Raw genomic sequence first — 19964 nt, forward strand, 5'->3', positions numbered from 1 at the left:
ATTTCTTTTTATTTTAATAAGGGAATTACACTTTGGTAAATTAGCAGGTTGCTGTTTTTTTCCTACAAGAGATCTCAGCACTTTCACGTTTGTCTGCAATTCCCAGAGACAAACTCACTCGCACATACTAAAAGGTCTGGAACTGCAAATATAGAAGATGCCCAAATAGAAAAGATATTCCATGTACAGGCTGGATTACAGAGGACATTAGTGTGTCGGGGTGTGTGTGTGTGTGTCTGCATGCTTGCGTGTCCCCTGGGGAGAAGTATCTGTTCCCATGACCTGCCCTCCATCCAGTCTTCCTTCTCTCAGTCTTTCCTGTCTGTCGATCTTCCATTCACAGACTATCAGACCAGCTGAAATCTTCTGCTGTCTGTCTGTGTTGCAACCTCTCCACAGCAGTGAGACGTCCATCTGCAGCAACGAGAAGGTGTTTGTATGGTAAACAGAGTTCAGGCAGTTTTTCTCCAGTATACCTAGACCAACTTTTAACCTTTTTAACTTTCACGAGCTTTCAGAAAAAAACAAGTGCTTGAGGCCGACCGACTGTCAAATCAGTCACTGCAGATTAGAGTCACAGATTGATCTTGTGACTCTCTTAATGGACTTCACTGGATGACTTTTTCGAGAGACCAAATTGGAAACACTGGGTACATTTATAAAACCGATTAAACTGGTTCCACAACGCCCAGTTTTACTAATCCAATTCTATTCATGCCTCGATGCCTTTGGAATTACCAGGGTAAAACAGTTTATGTTGCTGTATCATTACCCCAAAAGTAAAATGGTGCTCTTCTAAGCAATTTAGACAGAGCGTTACGGATAAAACAACTGCTAAATGAGAAAAGAAGCGAGCATTATCAAACCAAATTATTTCAAACTTCATAACACAATTTGGCTAGATTAAATTTAAGCAAAATTGAAAACAAATATTGAATCCTATGTCTAAAAAGTGGCGTTTGAAGTTAGATTTTAACAGCTATGACGGAATCTATTTAGATCTTCAGCACTATTACCATCAACTTTCTATATGCAATAGTCAATTAAAATCTTGAAATTGAAATTACTTTAAACATTTTTGAATGTTGGTAAATTTCTGGGTTTTTAATTTTGCCCTTTTAATATAACTTTTTTTTTGTTGCATTGACATTTTTTTTATCACACCATTTGTTAGGAAAGCCATCATGTGTAAGGGCTTCTCTTAAGAAACTGGCTCATTTATCTACTGTCTCGCCATGTGATTGGACTCTCAGTCCTGATGCATTACCGCATAAGCAGAATTTTAATATTAAAAGTCTCTAAAGCTGAATGCCTTTTATCTTTTTCATGAACTCTTTAGCGCTCTCCCGTCTAGAGATTAAGCAGCCGGTAATTTACATTTCGGGGAGTGTTTCCACTCGTTCATCAGTGCCAGCACAAAATCACTTCCCTCACACAGAATATTTATATACTATTCAGGACGGAAATCACTACAGATTGTTCTGAGAAGACAAACGGATTGTCAGATGTCATCAATAGAATCGTTTCCGAGTTGACTCCCTGCCGCTGCTGTGTCTAGACTGACACATGCAGACAAAAGCTTTACAGTATTAGAATAGTGGGTGGTGACTTTGCACTATGGCACTGAACAAATGAATACAGGCTGGGCTGAGTCATCCGATTCACCTCCTGATTATAGCCTGCAGCAGATTGACATGAGGCCTGCACACTGTGAACTTTGCATTCAGTGTCAGAGACAATTATGGAACCGCTGGTGCCGCGATTAGAATCCGGGAACACAGTTCAGTGTCCTCGTGTGTTATGAAGCCCAGTTATTATATTTTGTAAAGCTCTTTCTGTAAGTTATTTGTATGTATTCAGTAGATGCATTTCGTCCCTCCGGTATGACATAACGAGTCTGGTAACCACATAGAGATTTCTCTCCCTTTCAGTAAAAGTGTTAATCTTGTGAAGGCCTTCAGATAGCAGCTTAGTTTGAGAGCTGACACATTATTTGTGCAAGCAGCTTCATCTGGAAGAAAAAAGCCACTGTGAGCGACAGAGCCAAAGCCTTGCCGAGCGCTATTTAGCTAAGAGGTGATACTGTTGACTCCATTTGACGTTTTACTCCCAGATGAGCCCCATTTCATTGTTTTGTTGTATGAAACAGCATCTGAAGTCTCCAGACAGTAACTTAGCGTGCTGAGCGGGACAGACGAAATTAATTTCAGGGCTCTGAGGGCATTGATGAAACATATGCCACTGTCCTGTGAGGAGGGAAAGAAAGGGAAAAGCCACAATCAAATCCCAATAATCTTTCTGTTGTCATTTGGCAGTATAAAAGAGTTCACACTGAGTCTGCGTGCCAGTCTGAATGCACTGCATTAAAGAAACATCCATATGCCTTGAGTCTAAACTTTACAACCCCACACTTTAAAGTGTTTTGCAATTTTATGTGGTAATAGGACAGAAAGTATAAATATGAAATGGGGAAAAAAAGGATTTATGATTTTCTAAAATTTTTACACATAAAAATCTGTAAAGTGTGGCCGGGTTAGGTTTGAGGGAGAGCATGTTCACCAATTTGTTGGTGTCTTGGGAGAGATTCTTCACTGGATTTAAAGTGTGGAATTTTATTGGACAATAAGAACATTCTGGGTCCCTGCTGAAAAACAAATCATTCCCACAGCATGATGCTGCCACCACCCTGCCTGGGTGTTTGGGGTTGTTTGTTGCAAACTGCAAACAGGATTTAACAAACATGCTTTCAGCTATCCTCTCTTCCATAAAGGTCATGTTTTTGGGAGTGCACAGCAACTTCTCCCACCTGAGTTCTGATCTCTGTAGCTTCTCCAGAGTTACCATGGGCCTCTTGACTGCTTCTCTCATTAGTGCTCTCTTTGCCCCACCTGACAGTTTGATAGGTAGGCGAGCAATTGTGCAATACATACAGACACACAGGTGTCTAAAAGCATGCATTTTTTCATTCTTCTATCCTTAGTGTAGTTCTGTCACATAAATTCCACATAAAACACACCAAATGTTTTATTTGGAGTTTGTTGTGACTAAATGTGAAAAGATTAAAAAGGTACACCTTTGCATAGCGTTGTAAATTTAAGACCACATTTGTGCTGCTTCAAAACAGAAAAATAAGAGAGACAGAGAGGAAAAAAATCAACAATGTGAGCAGCAAACAGATCAGAGGTTTAGTCATGAAAGAGTCGAAAAACCAGATATTTAGTGTGTGTGTAAACACAACCTTGGCCAAAGAAAAGAATGGAGCTGAAAGGCTCCAGATGTGAAGGGACCACAGACCAATGAGATGTGCAGGTCTCTAGTCTTGGTTTGTTCCTGGGCAAATTGGAGTCTGTTGGTAAGCTTGAGCTCCGTATGGATCATTATCCACCCCCACCCCCCACTTCCTTCTTTGCACACTCTTTCTTGCTGCGTTTCTTGATACTCAGGTTTTAGCACTTTCCCTATTTATTTTTAATCGGGGGAACTCTGTACTCCTCCGTTTTTCCTTCATATCATCGTCATCATCATCATCTGGAACCAGCATATACAGCTTCCCTCCCTTCTTTCTCTCTCTCTCTCTCTCTCTTTTGGCACACACTCAGCCAGGCGCACACACACACATCTGGAAACAGTCAAAGCGTCTACATGCACTGGGAGGGGGGCTACCTCTGCTCTCTCTCTCTCTCTCTCTCTCTCGGTATCACTGCAGAGCTGAGCTGCAGGGGCAGCAGAGCCAGAGAGAAGAGAGAGCTCCAACTCCCGACCAGTAAGACAGACAGACAAGGCAAGGCAAGCAGGCAGGCAGGCAGACACACAGCCGGACCATCATGGACTGGATGAGCGCAGAGAAACCAGTATCCGGATGAGACAGGACGCCGTGGCTTCTGTTAAAAGGGGGGGGGGGGGCTCTGCTGTATTTCTGCGTGGAATAACCGACAACCCTTTGGGAGATTTAACCCCGTGATACCCGTGATGGAATACCCACACTCTTCTCATTCCCTAATTTTACTCCTCTTCTTCTCATCCTCCTCCTCCTCTTCCTTCTTCACTTTCATCACCTCCACCTCTTATTCTCCTCCATCCTCTCACATTTTGACACGCTGCTGAAGATGCGCACGAATGCGTCTTTTGCGCACTTGCATTGCGACCGCCACTGAAAAGCGCCTGTGATTTTTGTTTAGGATTTTTCCCCCCCCGTTGTTCCAAGAAGACAAGAGAAGGGAGGACGATAGGTTGGATACCTGAGCGAAAGGCAAGGTGTGAATTGAATCCAACTCGGCGGTGCTGGTTTCGTGTTTCTCGCCTATAGGGCCCGGATGTACCGAGGGATGCACCGGTGCGTTTTTCCAACCGGTTCCGCCGAAAGCTCCCTCTTTTTTCTCGCCTTCACCTCCATCATGGGAATTAGGTAATATTCACTCCATCCAAAGAGACTCCCATAAACACAAACAACGGGAATACCCCCCCAGAAACTGTCCGTGTCAGACAGTTGGTTCGTATCCCCCCTCCCCACCCCTTTCCTCACCCCCTTTTTCTTCTTTGATTTCTTTATTTTTGGGGGGCTTGTTATTTTCCCCTCCCTTTCCATTCACCTATAAGGATAACGCCGGACTACATTTATGGTAAATGAAAGCAAAAACATGTACATCCCGGAGGACACCCTTGAGAACCATCAAGGTATGTGGTGTCTTTTATTTATAACTAACAAATATCCAAGTGTATGCATGAAGGAAGGAGGGAGGGGAGTATGATGGTCTCCAAGTGGAGATGGGATGGGGGTTGGAGGGAGCAGGGAAGGGGGAGAGAAAAAAAATCTCATTTCAACAGATGCACCTCTCACTTTCCCCTCTATGTGCAGTTTGTTTATTTCACCTTTCCTACTCCAACCACTCAACTTGTGCTCGCGTAATGGCGCAAGAAAGCTGCAGGTTGGATATGGATGAGGCCATCTTTTTTCTTTCTTTCATTTTTTCCCCTTTCCAATTTCTTGGTTCGCTCCTGCACTTGTGGGTTTGACAGGCCTCTTCATCGGAGAACTGTGGCATAACGGGTGGGCAGTGGTCATATTTAGCCAACAGGCTGTTGTAGGCGGGACCATTATTGGTTTGGACACATTCTCAGTGCGGAAAATGACAGGGAAAGCGTGTGTGCGTGAAATATGTTGACAGATCCCGACTTCCAAGAATTTTTTTTTACGTAGGAACTTGAGCAAGAGGATAACAATGTTTCACAATAAGTTTTTTTTTTTTGCCTTTAATATCACAGATGACAGGTGGGAGTAGAGGAGGGCCTGCAGGAGTTATTTGTCTGCTGAGATTGTGTTGATGCTGAGCTATTTTGAGGGGAATAAGGCAAGAACTGTACAAAATACGAATAAAGTTCTCAGATTTTACTACCCGGGTGTGTTAAAATTGCATCACAATCAAAAAGTAAAGGGAAATCCAACGTTGCGATCTGTTTTGGGGTCTGTGTGCGTGGCGCAGTATTACGCGGCGCTTCTTCCACCCACGTTGCAGAGAGGGAAAGACAGCGAAGCCCGATGATACCTTCATTTAGGGCAGATGTTATTTGCTCTATCACGGTTATCCCCCTCATGACCGCCATCGAACCCGCCTTCGTTGATATATAACGAAGGCACTCCGTGCCCCCTCTTCTTCATCCTCCTCATCTGCCGCCTCCATCACAACCACATACCTCTCTGCCTTGGCGACAGGTTCCATAGCAACAGGGGATAAGGAGGAAAGGAGACGAGGGGTGGCGTTGCTTGTCCATGTTTATGTCTGTGCGGGTTGTGCGTGGACGTTCATGCGTGCGTGTCACAGCGTGGCATAGTTTGCACCGAGAAGCAACTCATCACATGCTGTTGGATGTTACCTGCAGGAAGCAAGAACAGCTGTCATGTTCATGCGCATCTTAAACAGAGAGGCAGCTCTCTGTGATCAGCCTGAATTATTCCGCTTTGACTTGTTCCAGTGGTCCGCAGAAGTATTCACACCCTTGAACTTGTTGATAAAAAAAGAAAGTAGTGCGTGATTGTGGGGCGACAGTTTAATAATTAGTCCGCTCGTGTTTATTTGAATCTCTCTATAAAAAGAGCTGATCTGTACAAGAGGAAAGACTTAAAAGTGTGGTGTGCATTTATACTCAGCACTCGCAATTTATAAAACCACCATTACAAGTACCATGGGGAATGGCTCCACTATCTTTGGATGTCTAGAGACGCACATTTTCACCCGTTTGACGATCAAAAAACAGCACAAGCTTAGTTAGATTAGGTGCAGATTGAACAGGAATTTTAAAGTTTTTCCACATATTCTCAGTAGGATGTAAGTCTGAACTTTGATATAAATCATAGAAGTCAAACTCCAGTCTTCAAGACCCAGTGTCCTGCAACATAGAAGTGTCTCTCTTCAACACACCTGAATAAAATGAACGGGTTATTGACTCTGTAGAACTTGACTGCGTGGTAAGGAGGTAATTCAGGCATGTTGGACCTGGGATAGATCTAAAAGTCTCAGGATTTTGGTCCTCGAGGACTAGAGTTTGACGCCCGAAGTCTCAGATTTTTTTCTCTTCCTGGAAGTTGACGGTTGCAGCGTCGACCAGGTTTTCTTTCGTATTCAGCTCCATGCAGCTTCCCATGAATTCTGGTCAGCTTCTTCATCCCTGTTTATGAAAAGCAGCATTATGTCACCCCCGTCATGTTTCAGATTGTAATGTAGCAAAACACAAACAATTGAAGGTGTTGAATAACTTTGCAATCATTCTAAACTATAACTTTGAACCAGGTTGGTGGTGCAGACAGATGGGAAAACTGACAAGTGGTTTTCATAGCCCAACATAAGATTATTAGTACTTTCACTTTATTTCAGCCTTTTGCCTTCATGTGATGTTTGTTGCTGAAGACATAGTTTAGATAATGTTTCAAAAATAACTGCTAACATGAATTCTAAGGTCAATACATATGAAGGGAAGGGAGGCATTAATGGCTTCTTCTTCAAATAATTACAAACTTTGAACCAATCCCAATCACTTCCAGAATCACAATCGTATTAAAATCCGACTATGATATAGAGCTGGCCAGATTATGATTTTATTTTTTTTTAAACAAGTTGATCTGAAGCTGCGGGTCAGGTTGGTGGTTTCAGTACCACGGACAGTTCAGTCTTCATTGGTCTCTTGACAGCCGCGTGACAGCTACAATCTATCACACAGCTCTACAGTTACTACTTTTAAAATTAATCTTTTCTTCACTTGCTGAATTAGCATCCACATGGCAAATTTACTTGTGCGAAATAGATGAGCCACGTTTACTTCTAGTATTTTAAATTTATTGGTCTTGAGTTATTTATTTATTTATTTTTGGTCGGGGGAAGAAAAGGCAGATGGATATCATGTCAAAGACCCTCAGTGAGTTTTAATTAAGATGAAGGATGGCTTCAAAATCATCTCCAACTTTTGGAAGAATATTTTTTCGGCGGCTTTGTAATGTTAACCTTTCATAATAGGGTTCTTCCAAGGCTGGAGATGATATGCTATATTTGACCCCAACCTTTTTATTTGAAGATGAAGTTAGAAGTCATTTTATTCCTGGACAAAAAAAGAGACGGCACAGACAAGGCAAAAGATACAGAGGATGAAGCTTGAGTGCCCAACTATCCCTCCATCATCCGCTCGTTGCTAACATCTGTTCTGCATTTCAAACAGATAATAATACTCACTTGCACTGAATGCTTAACTGCACTACATCTGAACAGTCTCATATCTGCAGGACTTTTATGAGTCAAGAGTTCATGAAGCATGCATGAGCGGGGGAAAAAAATGTTCAAGAAAGACATGGGAAGATTTGTTATCACTGGCTCTACATGATGGGTTTTCAGGATGAATACACTCACCTGTGGAATAGCATGTTAGCATGTGCCTGAGAATTTCCTCGTTTTTTTGTTGCTTTTTTTTTTCTCAGCAGAAGTGCAATCAGTGAGTAATTTTCTCTGTGGGCACTGTGCCACAGGCATGATGAAACCTCCGTTAGGGATGGTAATTGATTTCTGATGGCTACCTGGGGGCTGGACACCTGCCAGTTCAGCTCACTCAAATACCCCGGCTGGATGTCCTCCATGATTCTGTTGGAGACAACCCATAAGACAGGTTTTCATGTTTTCCTCCAACTAACGTGATTTAGTAAAGAAGATAAACTCTGGCCGGCCAGTAAAAATGTTTGTCTCTTTTAAAAAGAAACGACAAAATTTATGTTTGATGTAGATGGAAGTAGTTCATCATCAATATATTAGCCAACTTAAAAACAAATGCTTCTACACTTTGAGTTTGCTTGGTTCTGAGTTTCATCTGGCAAGAGTTTGGAAATTAGCTTATCAAGCTAAAGAACAGTTTTACTTAATTTATTGTTTGTCCTGTCTAGGCTGGATAGAAATTTAATTTTTTTTCTGGTAGCTCAAACAATATGTGTAAAAACATCTTCACTTAAACTTCTTCCGTTCATTAGTTGTCAGCATATTTATTGCAGTTGTATGTCACAAACGCTTAAGCAAGAAATTAATTACTGTTTGGGTTAACGCAAGATTTTCATTATAAGTTATATTTTGTTCTATTTTTAAAATTAAAGTCTAAATTGTTTTACCTTTCAGAAGTGGATAAGAGGCTGCAACTAGATACAATATGTTTAGATATTACTGTTTCTTTTTTTGAGCACTTTACACACTGCAGCGTCTCGTTTCTAGTGCCAAACCTTCAGCTTACAGTAGTTTTAATGTCTGTTTTTAAGCACGTGTGAGTCAAAGCAAGGTTATAGTGGCTGCAGTGAAGGATGTAATTAGTGATTAAAGGCCAATCAGTATTAGCAAAGTTTACTTCAGTGCCTCGTAGCATAGGAAGGCGTTAACTTGAGGATGTGACTCAACAACAGCTGCTTGTAACGTAAAAACACCAGCTCCAAAGCTCCGCAAACATGCGGATGAAAGAAAAACGGGGAGGAGGCGGGGAACTGAAGTCGTCATGAGACCACAAAAAGTTACAGCAAAAGACATAATTGAACTGGAGAGGAAAGATAAAAAAATGAAAAAAACAAAACATGGAAGACTAGCAAAGGAAGAGATTGAGGGAATGGATGACAGAAAGGTGAGGGCAGAAGTAGAAACAAAGAAGGGATAGACAGAAGGAGGAGAAAAGCGCGGGGGGATTATCTTGGACTGTTTCTTGCTTAAGCGTCTGGTTGGGTATTGGAAATCTATCCAGAGGCTGTCCTCTACCGTTAGCGCTACCGGGCCCCAGTCTTCAGTTGTGGAGGGACAGTTTGCCAGCAGCAGCAGCCCTCTGTGTGTGTGTGTTTACACACATAAAAGGAGTGCAATTGGCTGCTTGCCCACATGCATTGTGTCTGCCTGACTGCCTCCGTCTGCGAATGTTAATGTGTGTGTGTTTCGACATATGTCCGTCCCTCTTAAACACACACATTTCCCTATTGATCTGCCTGAGGCAGCTAGTAGAAATAATGACTCTAGACCTGTAGCTTCCTTAAGTTCCCCACTCCTCTCTCTCTCTCTCTTGGCTCCCCTTTATGATTTTAATTTGTTGTCCCTCATTGTTCACCTTTTTAATACTCCAATCATAGCTCAGTTGATTGGCTGTTAACTGTTAGCTTACTGCTAAAGCAATGCCATCCTGGTCTAAGTAATGGTAACACAATGCTAAGTCAGTTCAGATTTTTTTAAATGTGTTTTAGTCAAGATTTATTTTAGATTTATGTAACCCCTAAATCTGTTACATAACCTCCTAATGTCTACCGATCCTTTAATGGAAACATATTAAAAGATGATGTCCTGAAAGATGATTGTTTCTTCATGCGTCCCATCTGTAAAAGCTCACCATTCTTGATGCTCCTGGTGTCAATTTGACCACTTGTACATTTCCAGACTTCTTCAATTTACAACTTGTTGCATTGCTAAAATCAGCAAGATTAGATAATGTCTTATCTGCATCTATTGGTTTTCCCAATTTTCTTTCTTTATGTATTCATTGGCAGTTAGTTGAAAACCAGCATGATTTTTCCTTTCTCCTAGTTTTACACAAGTCAGTGATGTTCAGATTTCTCGACAAACAAATGAGGACAACATTTACTCGATTCAGTGTTAACCGACATCTGCCTTGAACAAAGCATTGTAGGTCAAATCTTTTCCACACATGTTGTTTTGCAGACCTCTACTAGTTTCTGGGATTTTACTGGTTGGATATTTTACCACCCTTCTAAGTAGAAATCTAAAGGCAAAGAGGTTGTCCTAGTTGCACACCGTCCTCTGATACATAATGCGACTTTTGCCATGTCAAGCAAACAGAAGCCACCAGCTGTGCCCAATGTTTTTAGGCACGTGTTTCGACAAAGTTACTGTGGAAGCTGAACGATGAAGAGAGACAGGAGTAGAGAGATTTCTGTATTATTCATGCCCACAATGCATTTCCCCACTTCTACCATCTAGCATGCCCTCTTTTGCATCTGCCTTTCCCCACAGATAATTTGCTTTGTTTTCTGCCTTTCTGCTCTATCCATCAGCCAACCATTTAGTGTTAGTTTCTGCATTTCCTTTCTTCCATGAATTAATTAGTCCATCTTCATGCTTTTACTGTAATGGTCTTTAGCATTTTCAGTGGAACTAACCACCAAAAACCAAGATACAAAACATTGTGTCTCATCTCGGGGGAGGATTCGGATGGGAAGCTCAACACGTAAGACATTGTAAGACACAAAGTGGAAAAACCACTAGTTCATGCACTTACATTACTTGCTGTTTGACTGTAAGCATTAGCAGCAGAACTTAGTTTTGCCCAATGTAGGGTTCATTGGGTAGGGCAGCTGAAAGGCTGCTGGGAGAGGGTGTGGCAGCTTTTTCTTCTCTGAAGGCATAGGTGGTTTGTGATGAATCCAGTTCGTCGGTTGTTTGGGAAGGCTGCCCTGCTTACTGTTTTTCCTGCACACCTTCCTCAGATACATAATGAGCGTGCAACTTGCATCGGTGGGATCCACAGCAAGATCAGTTGTTGCAGTCTGTGGGTTCCCAGCGATTGTTCATATGTGAATGGTGATAGTGTCACTTAACTTTGCGGCATGGCCTGTATTATGGGGCCACTGCATGCAGGGGCGCATTCTACACTGGGTCGCAGTTGGTGAACGGTTGCAGACCCCGCAATGGCAGGGGTATGAACAGGTTGTCTGGTGTTACTGCTCAGCATTTGGGCTACTCTCAAGTTTCTTACATAAAAGTAAAACTTTTGGGATTCTGTGTGGCCCATGAAACTAACTCCTTCAGGGATTAGGTGACTTGTTGTAGCCAATGGAGCCATGAAGTCAGCGCTTTACCAGAAGATCCTAAAGGAGAACGTTCAGCCATCGGTTTGTTGCCTTAAGCTCAAGCTCACTTGGGCTCTGCAGCTGGACAATGGTCCACAGGACTCTGGAAAATCCAACTCTAAATGACTAATGAAAACCCAAAGTGAATATTTTTGGACTAGTCTGGACAAGGTTCAGACCTAAATTTGAACAGAATGCTGTGGCATGATCTTGAAAAACCCTCCAATGTGGCTGAATCAAAACAATTCTTCAAGGAAGAGTGGCTTAGAAGTCACACATTGGCAGGCATTTGAAAAGCCTGATGTCGCCAAAGGTGGCACAAGCCGTAATTAGATTTAGGGATCAATCACATTATCCCATTGTGCCATATGTAAACAGTTTTACCACATTGGCAAAAGATGTGAATGAAAAAGGACGCACTGTGAGAATTGACTTAAAGAGCTCACATGCTGATATAGCAAGAATAATTGCTACCAGTTTTCTTTATTTAGAAGCGGAGAAAAAGTCTGGAGATTTATAAAAGGCTCAGATTTGACCTCAGCTCGTTTTCCACCGTTCCCCGCGGTGTTGGATGCGTTTGTCTTTGCGTAACAGGAGGGAGGGTGGGTCGCACAGAAAGTTTGGCACTTTGACATCAGTTATGCAACGATAAATCTCAGCAAACAGAGTCGATGCAATCGCACTGGAGGAACAGAGGGGGTGATGTCCAACAACGATGATGGAGGTGTTTTGAAACTGAGCGCCATAAACTTGCACTCTTAGGCTGACACTCATCTGTTTGGTGTTGATCAAAGATCAGCATGGCTCAATTTGTCAAAATGTGTTGTCCATTCATCAAACAGACATACTCTTTTTAAAGAAGCCCTCTTAACCGATATTAGTTTCGTATCTCATTTGTGGATCTGATTACAAGTTTACTCTACTTAACGACAAATTAAACATTCAAAACAACTACTTTTGAATCTTAATACAATGTTTAAAGTTATATCTTACATGCAAAACAAACATTTAATCAATTTTCAGCTTTTCTTGTGCAAGCTTAACATAGCCTAATGTTTAGACATGTGTTTTAATCAAGGTCAAGAGGAAACACAGCCTTAAAGCAGGTAATTATAAGTAACTTGAAACAGATGGAAAGTTGGTTAAATTATGTCTGACTAAGAAAGGTTGAAGCCCATCAACGCTCACTACATTTTTTCCATGTCAAACAATTCAAACCCAAGCAAACTAAGACTAATTTCAACAGTTACAACAACTCATGTAGCTTAGATTTTAATAGGACTTGTGTTTCAGGGGTTTTATTGTACAGTGCTGGTGTTATGACACACAATGCACATCTGTGTGACACAAACTGTCTGCGTCCACATGTTAAGTTATTCCAGTTAATACAGAAATTTTTTTTTAGAGGACTGAAAAGTAAAAAACTAGTAACATTCTAAATAAAAAGTGTTTGCCTTATGACAATATTTTTTGTAGAGTCCCTTGAGGCAACATGTGTTGTTTGTGAATATGTGCCATATAAATTAACTCAACTGAACGTCTGACCCAGCAGTTTGATCCACTTCTTCTGCTATGATCTAAATCTTTTTAAAATAAATTTCTAGAAAAAGACATTTTTGCTAATGTTCTGCTTCACTTGGAAGTTTGAAAACAAATCAAATTTCATTTCTGCACATAAGATTTATAGGTTATTCATGGATTAGATACAGTTTACACCAGTCTAATGCAAAGTAATGCAATATAAAATAAAACGATCACAACAATATGTTGTGTTATCTTAAACCTGAAAGCATGTTGACTGAAGTCATCAAGAAACAGAAGCTCCAGCATGTGAAGCCAAGATTCTGTCAACACTCCACTTTGAAGATTTAGTCAAATTTTCCAGTGACTTGTCAACTATCTGAGTGTTAAGCCTGGAATGAACTAAACTAAGCCTGAGTGAAGCTACAGCTTTGGAGCAGCGTCGCTCTCTGTTCCAGTTGTTCAGGCTCCTGAGGGGTGAAGGTCTGCAGTGGGACAGTGAATTCCCTGCCCTCATTAGCAGTTCTAATCCAACACATCTATATACACACCAGGACCAGAAGTGGCCCATGCATATTCTTCTACTGAGAAAATTTTCACCGCTCCTCCTTAACATGCAGTCAAGGCTTAATTTATTTTTTTATGAGGCTTATTTCAGACAGTTAAAGTAAGAAAAAGAAGAGAATGATAGAGAGCGCTAATGAACAGAGGAGGGAGGAACGTTCGCCACCCCCAGGCTCTCTGCAGGGATGTTTCCAGCTTTTTCATGACATTGCAGATGCGTGCTTCTCTGTACATTAGGAAATTGGCATTCCTGCATCCAGCTGGACCTGGTTCTTGACTAGACTCCTGAAACTGACTTTGTGAAAAAAAAAAAAAAAATGTTAACTGTCTTTATGATTAACTCTATAGCTAGAGCTAAAAATTTTAGTCAAGATAAGAAGAAATTTATGTTTTAACAGTACAGCGCTCCACATGTTAACTTTATCTTAAACGTTTATCATAACAAATGTCATTTTAAATCCAATTTTCTTTGTTGCCTCAGCACTTGAGGCAACAGAAGCTTGTCAGGTGATACAGTAAAATCCCGTCTTATATTTAAAAGGAACAACATACATTATTAAACATGTAAACAAGTGAAATGTTAACGTATCAGAGCTTGTCAAAACACTAGTTTTCATAAGCATCCAAACAAGAAAGAAAGCAAAACAGCAAGCAAAGATAGAAAGATATGAGGAAAGAATAATAGATGACAAAAAGTACAAAGGATAAAATCTAATGCTAATGGCTAATTTCTTATCAATCAATCAAGTCTATTTATATAGCACATTTAAGTAGCGAGGCACTTCAAAGTGCTTTACATAATACAAACAGAAAATTACAAAGTTAGTGGTTCATTACTTCTTAGCCTGAGGTCCAGTAGCCTCCAGAGTTTAAGAAAAATGTTCAGTTAGAACTTTCATTGTCACATCTGATCAAATAAGTTGATAGTTTTTGTAAAAAATTCTGCAACATTTGTGGGACGTAGCAATATTACATCACTCCTCTAGAAAGGGTTTTTCAATCCTCAAAGATTTTTTGATTTTGCTCTTTGTGACACTTAAATGTTTCAGATCATCAAACCAAATTTAACATCAAAGGAAACCTGAGTTAATACAAGATGGGGTTATCAAATAGTGTAATCTAGAAGGGGAGAAACATACAAATCAACTTGGACTTAAGAGAAGAAAATACTATTCCCTCTTGTTAAATTATGAAATAGCTGTGAGAAGCTACATTTCAGGTTCAATTTTTACCTTAAAATTAAACTGTACTGCACCTTGAAGTCAGGTGAATATCCCAAAAAGCAACACGTTATGCACAGATCTAATGAAATAAGAAATAAGAAACAAAAGCATTAACATCCATCCTTGTTGAAAAGGATAAGAAGCCTTTTTTCCACTTTGGAGCTCAATCAGACCACAAAGCCATTATTCACAAATGGAGAAAAACAAAAACCTGTGGTCAACTTTCCAAGCAGTGGCCAGCCAAGATGACTCCTATAGCTATAACGACTCATACAGGAGTCCACAAAACAGCCCCCAACATCATCTAAGCCACTTCACCAGTGTTGATGATTCAGCAATAAGAAACAGACCAGATTAAAATGGTTTTGGAGAGTCCTCGAGTGAAAACCCCAGCCCAACAAAAAGAACGCAAAGGCTCCTCTCACATTCACCAAATATCTTGATGATGCCCAACACTATACTCATCGCATTGCATTTGCCCCAGAAGGTTCGCATTGACCCAGAGGGCACTTTTATTATCTCTTGTTTTTAGCATTTCTTTTTTGTGTGCTTTCAGAAACTGACGCCACACCTCGTTTGCATCTCTATCATCCGAGCATAACATCTGCCTCCTTTTCCTGGGCATAAAGCTAAGACGGTGGCAGAGTTTTAATCTGTCGGTTTGCGACGAACAGCCGGGACATAACTTTCCCTCCGTTGAAGTCTGTTGGTAAATCTTGTCATGTGCTCTCGGTTATGTTTAAAAAAAATCTGTCATGAAGTGATTTCCGCAAACTCCAATTTTCTTTGGCATTGTGGCTGGGACGTTGTCATTAACAAGTAAAACAAAGTCATGCGGTTCTCTTCTCCGTGACTCAGAGAATGTGCATGGACAAACATCGTTCATCGCAGTCAGCAACAAAACGCTCGTCTTATCCAGCAACCATTGTACTGCGCATAGAGAAATAAAATCAGCTGACCAAACATGCTATTCTTTGAAATATGAAGTGAACAAAGCTCTGCTTGGATTGGTGAGGGCATGGGCTCAGCTGGGATTGCTAGGTGAGTCACAGTATCCGCCGATAGTGACCTAACAATGAGGAGGTTTTAGTAATGGGTCATTTTCCAGACACCAAAGCATTTAGCTATTACCAAAAAGTGGCTAGGTGTGTGTTTTGCTTTTTATTTTTTATTTTTTTAGCACTTGGACTGTTTCTAGAGGCAGCAGAGACAAAAGTATAAGTACAAAAAATGTGCAAAAGGACAATTTTGCATCATAGGTCCCCTTTAAATTTTCACTTTCTCCATGTGGGAGACATCACATACACCTCCTTTAGCAACACATGACATAAAGCTTGCTTTTTGCCTCATTTTTTTGACGCACTTGTCTCTCAGGAAGCGAGGTTTAAAGCACAAAGAGTATGCTCTGCGGGTTCGGAGTTCCGGCAGTCTCGTTAGTCAGGCCTCTGGTGGGCTTGTCATGGATGAATAGCTGCACTACAGAGGAACGGGGTCTACACGCATTACTGCAGAAACTCACGTATCATCACACACGCAGTACGCTGGGTGAATCCCCCTGCTGGGTGACACCACCTAGGAAAGACAGATTAAACGAAGAGAGGTGTGATGCGACTCTCTGTTCATTTGTCACTGTGTGTGCTGTTGTGTCACTGTTTGCGTGTAGATTTGCTCATTCTGGGGGCATTTTTTGGCATGTGTGTGTGTGTGTGTCTTGGGCCAGAACCTGTCAGATCACCTCTTACAGCTAAAGAGTCATGGGCTACAAAAGCCTGTTGCATAGCTTAGGGCACAGGGCACTGTCTGCTGCTTCTTCTACTATTCAGCTACACAGACAGACTGAAAAGGTTAAGTAACACTTCAGCATGAGAGAGCAAAGGGCAGTTGCTCTATGGATGCCACCTTGTTTTGAATAACAGCTAAAATGACCTCATCGAAAGGCTGAATAGTACCAAACAGCTCAGCTTAAAAAAAAAAAAAGAAGTAAAGATGCTGTCACACTATCTTGTTGCATATTGGTGTCATCTAAATTCACTTTTATTTTTTATCCAAGTCTAGACATGGAATTTCCATCATGTATGTGAATCATCACTGCAGCAGAAAGAAGCGTCTTTTTTTTATTACTGGCATGTCAAGGAGATCCTACTGGAGATGTGGTGCAGAGGAGGAGGCGCCATCATGACCAGGAGAGCTTTTTCACTGATGAAACAGTGGAGCTTCAGGTCATGCAGGGTGGCTCTGGCTATGTTTGATTGATGGCCGGGTCTTTGAACAAAACAATGCAGCACTTTTATCATTAGTTTCAAATTTCTCTTTTGGACCACCCTGCAGTCTGCTGTAAATCTCAGTGAAAATGAAGGTTTATGCTTAAGAATGAATATTACTTCCACACTGCAGATGCTCTTCTTCAGCCTGGTGGGAAGTTTCTTCTTACTAAGTCCTTCTTGACTACTTCTTTGGGCTGTGACCATAGACACTTAATCAACTAAAAAAAAGTCTGTTTTTATAAAGTTTTAAATGATCTGTTCAGCTTTTTTTTTTTACATTTTGAAGCTCAGCTTAAAACCTGACTACAATCAAGTAACTCAGTCTTGTCACACTCTAAGAAGCTTTAAACTGAATTTAAAGAGAAAGAAGCTTCAGTCACTCTGAGAAGTGTGCTACTGATTTTGAAAATGGTTCATCATTTAGGTAGAACTTTTGTCATTCTTACTCAGATGTTGGCACTCCTGAACCCAAAAAACAAATTTCACATATGAAAATGTAAAAAAAAAAACAAAACTTTTCCATATAGTCAGTGGACCATTAGAGGGAAATTATTGTGCTTTACTTTTCAACTTCTAATGTACAAATCTTTATTCATCCTCTTTCTCCAAACCCTGTCTTTGAATTAGATATTCTAGTTTTAAAACAGTTTTCTGTTTCTTTTCCCTCCTTATTCTCTGTTACCTTCATCTTCCCTGCCTTTCACAAAAAGACAAAATTAAGATTTGGTATAAAATGACCCAACTAGGGCTGCACAGTGGCACAGTTGGTAGCACTGTTGCCTTGCAGCAAGAAGGTCCTGGGTTCGATTCCTGGCCCGGGGTCTGTCTGCACGGAGTTTGCATGTTCTCCCTGTGCATGGTAGGTTCTCTCCGGGTACTCCGGCTTCCTCCCACAGTCCAAAAACATGACTGTCAGGTTAATTGGTCTCTCTAAATTCTCCCTAGGTGTGAGTGTGTGCATGGTGGTGTGTCCTGTCTGTCTCTGTGTTGCCCTACGACAGACTGGCGAACCTGTCCAGGGTGTACCCCGCCTCTCGCCCGTTAGCTGGAGATAGGCACCAGTACCTCTCCCGATCCCACTAGGGACAAGGGTGTTAGAAAATGGATGGATGACCCAACTATGTAGGCCGTCAGAATGTCCTTGACTGTCCATGTGCTGAAAGAGAGAAGGCTGTTATGTGTTTGTGTCCCCTGCCATCCCGTCTATCTAGGCCAGTCTTGATGTGTGTGCTCCATGGACCGCTTCCCTACAGACTATACTGTACAAGTGTGTGTGTGAGTGAGAGAGAGGGTATGTCTGTACAGAGCGGTCCACTTCCCAAAAGACCAGAGTCACTTTTACACTCGAGTTATAATGGCTAAAGCAGGCTAGTTACAGGACTTCTTTAACAATGTGTGTGTGTTTCCATTTCCAGACCTGCATCTATAATTAGGTCCAGAAGCAGGAGAATGTTTAAATGTTTATCTGGTGTCTCAGAAATAAGTGAAACATCTGCTGACACCACAGAGCTTCTTCCTCGTTGACTTGCTTTTCCAAGGCGATGAATTCTGCCCCATATGGTTTTCATGGCATCACCACTACTGTAAAAAGGGACCAGTTTTTAGTAGCAGAGCACATAAAGCATTGACATCATGTTCTTTTTAAAATACAGCAGAAACTAAAGCACAACGTAACCAAAATTTATTTATTTTTTTATGTTCAAACCTAACCAAACTGCATCTACATTTTTGGATTTTTAAACAAAGAATCGAAAGAGCATCGGATTTATAGCTGAAGTTCGGACTTTCCCAGTTATAAATGGGACAAAGTTACCAGAAAAGGCCTCTGAAGTGCGAATTCAAACTTAGAAGGCTGAAAGCCCCTCTCTAATTCGGAGTTTAGCAAAATACTGAAATGCAGTTTATTTGCACCTGTGACTTTTTCTATGTGATTAAACCAATAACTCACATATGCAAAAAGTATTCATGTCTCTGGAAGAATTAGGTTTGAGTAATCTTTCAAATTTACAAACATGCTGCTTTTGACTGGAAGTAATAAAGATTTTGGGGCAGCCCTACCAGAGTGCTGATTCTTTGAGGTCTTACAACCTTAAAAGATGTCCACTTTGTTTCCACTTTTGGCTCAATGAGATCATCTATAATTTGTGTCTCTACATTTCAAAACGGTGCTGTAGCTTTTCTAGTAATGTGTATGTTTTATTTAAAAAAAATATTTCTGATATTTCTGGGGGGAAAAAATACAGCAAGGAATAAAAGAAAAAAGGTTTTTATCGTCATAAAAACTAGCCAAACCGTCACTAAATAAGCAATACACAATTGGAAGTCTGGGGAAAAAAAGCCAAAGTAAACACTTCTAACTACATGCAACCAGCAGTTTCTGCATCGTTTATCATTTTCTGAGCATTTCCAGCAAGTGTAGGGTTCAGTGGTCTCCAAGTCTTTCAACAGAGCATCACTGGGCCCGGTTTCAGTGGTTCAAAAATCTGCTTTGACCAATTTGTTGGTTATCTGGTTCTCCAATTGATGTTCATAAGGGCTTTTCTTGAATGCTGACTCTTAATTATTGAGTACTGATGTGGCCATATTAGAGTAGGACCCACTGAGATGATCCTCCCTCCTTGGTCCTGTGAATCTAAGTAGTCTAGTCATTATTTGGACAGCCATGCTACATTTGTAGGGGACTCCTGTGATCTGCACAGCCAGCCAGATTGATGTTAATGGATTTTGCCTGCCAACAAATATTTCTAAACAAAAAATAATTTATATTCTGGTGCCCAATTCTAATTTTACAGTGACACAGCAAGTAAAAAAAAAATGTCTTCAGTCGAACCTTTCTCATTTCTAAAGTAAATTGATAACATTGCTTTTCTCCATAACCTAACATTTTAAAGTTAAGGACTTAAAAGCAAAAATACACTACATCTCAGACATTGGAAATAAAGTACCAGGCGAGGTAGTAGCTCATAAGTAAGTGAGGCTATCTGTTATTCTCCTGCCCCCTTTTTTTTGTTCATCCATTCTCTGTTCTTCCTCCAC

At 40.9% G+C, this 19964-nt stretch overlaps 1 protein-coding gene across 13 annotated transcripts in view; it reads left to right on the plus strand.

The window, feature by feature from the left end:
• Positions 1 to 3687: 3687 nt before the first annotated feature.
• The window catches only part of cacna1c (calcium channel, voltage-dependent, L type, alpha 1C subunit), a 191561-nt gene continuing 175284 nt past the window's right edge, over positions 3688 to 19964 (plus strand). For 10 of the 13 annotated variants that reach the window (XM_032589673.1, XM_032589671.1, XM_032589674.1 and 7 more), the window contains exon 1: positions 3689 to 4674. In XM_032589673.1, coding sequence (XP_032445564.1) covers positions 4617 to 4674 — 58 coding nt within the window. In that variant the 5' untranslated portion in view covers positions 3689 to 4616. Of the gene's footprint in view, positions 4675 to 19964 lie in introns of all 13 variants that reach the window. The other 3 variants (XM_032589682.1, XM_032589683.1, XM_032589679.1) reach the window with 1 other exon arrangement.

The sequence above is a fragment of the Xiphophorus hellerii genome, chromosome 17 (assembly GCF_003331165.1).
Source record: "Xiphophorus hellerii strain 12219 chromosome 17, Xiphophorus_hellerii-4.1, whole genome shotgun sequence".
In the NCBI taxonomy this organism is placed as follows: Eukaryota; Metazoa; Chordata; class Actinopteri; order Cyprinodontiformes; family Poeciliidae; genus Xiphophorus; species Xiphophorus hellerii.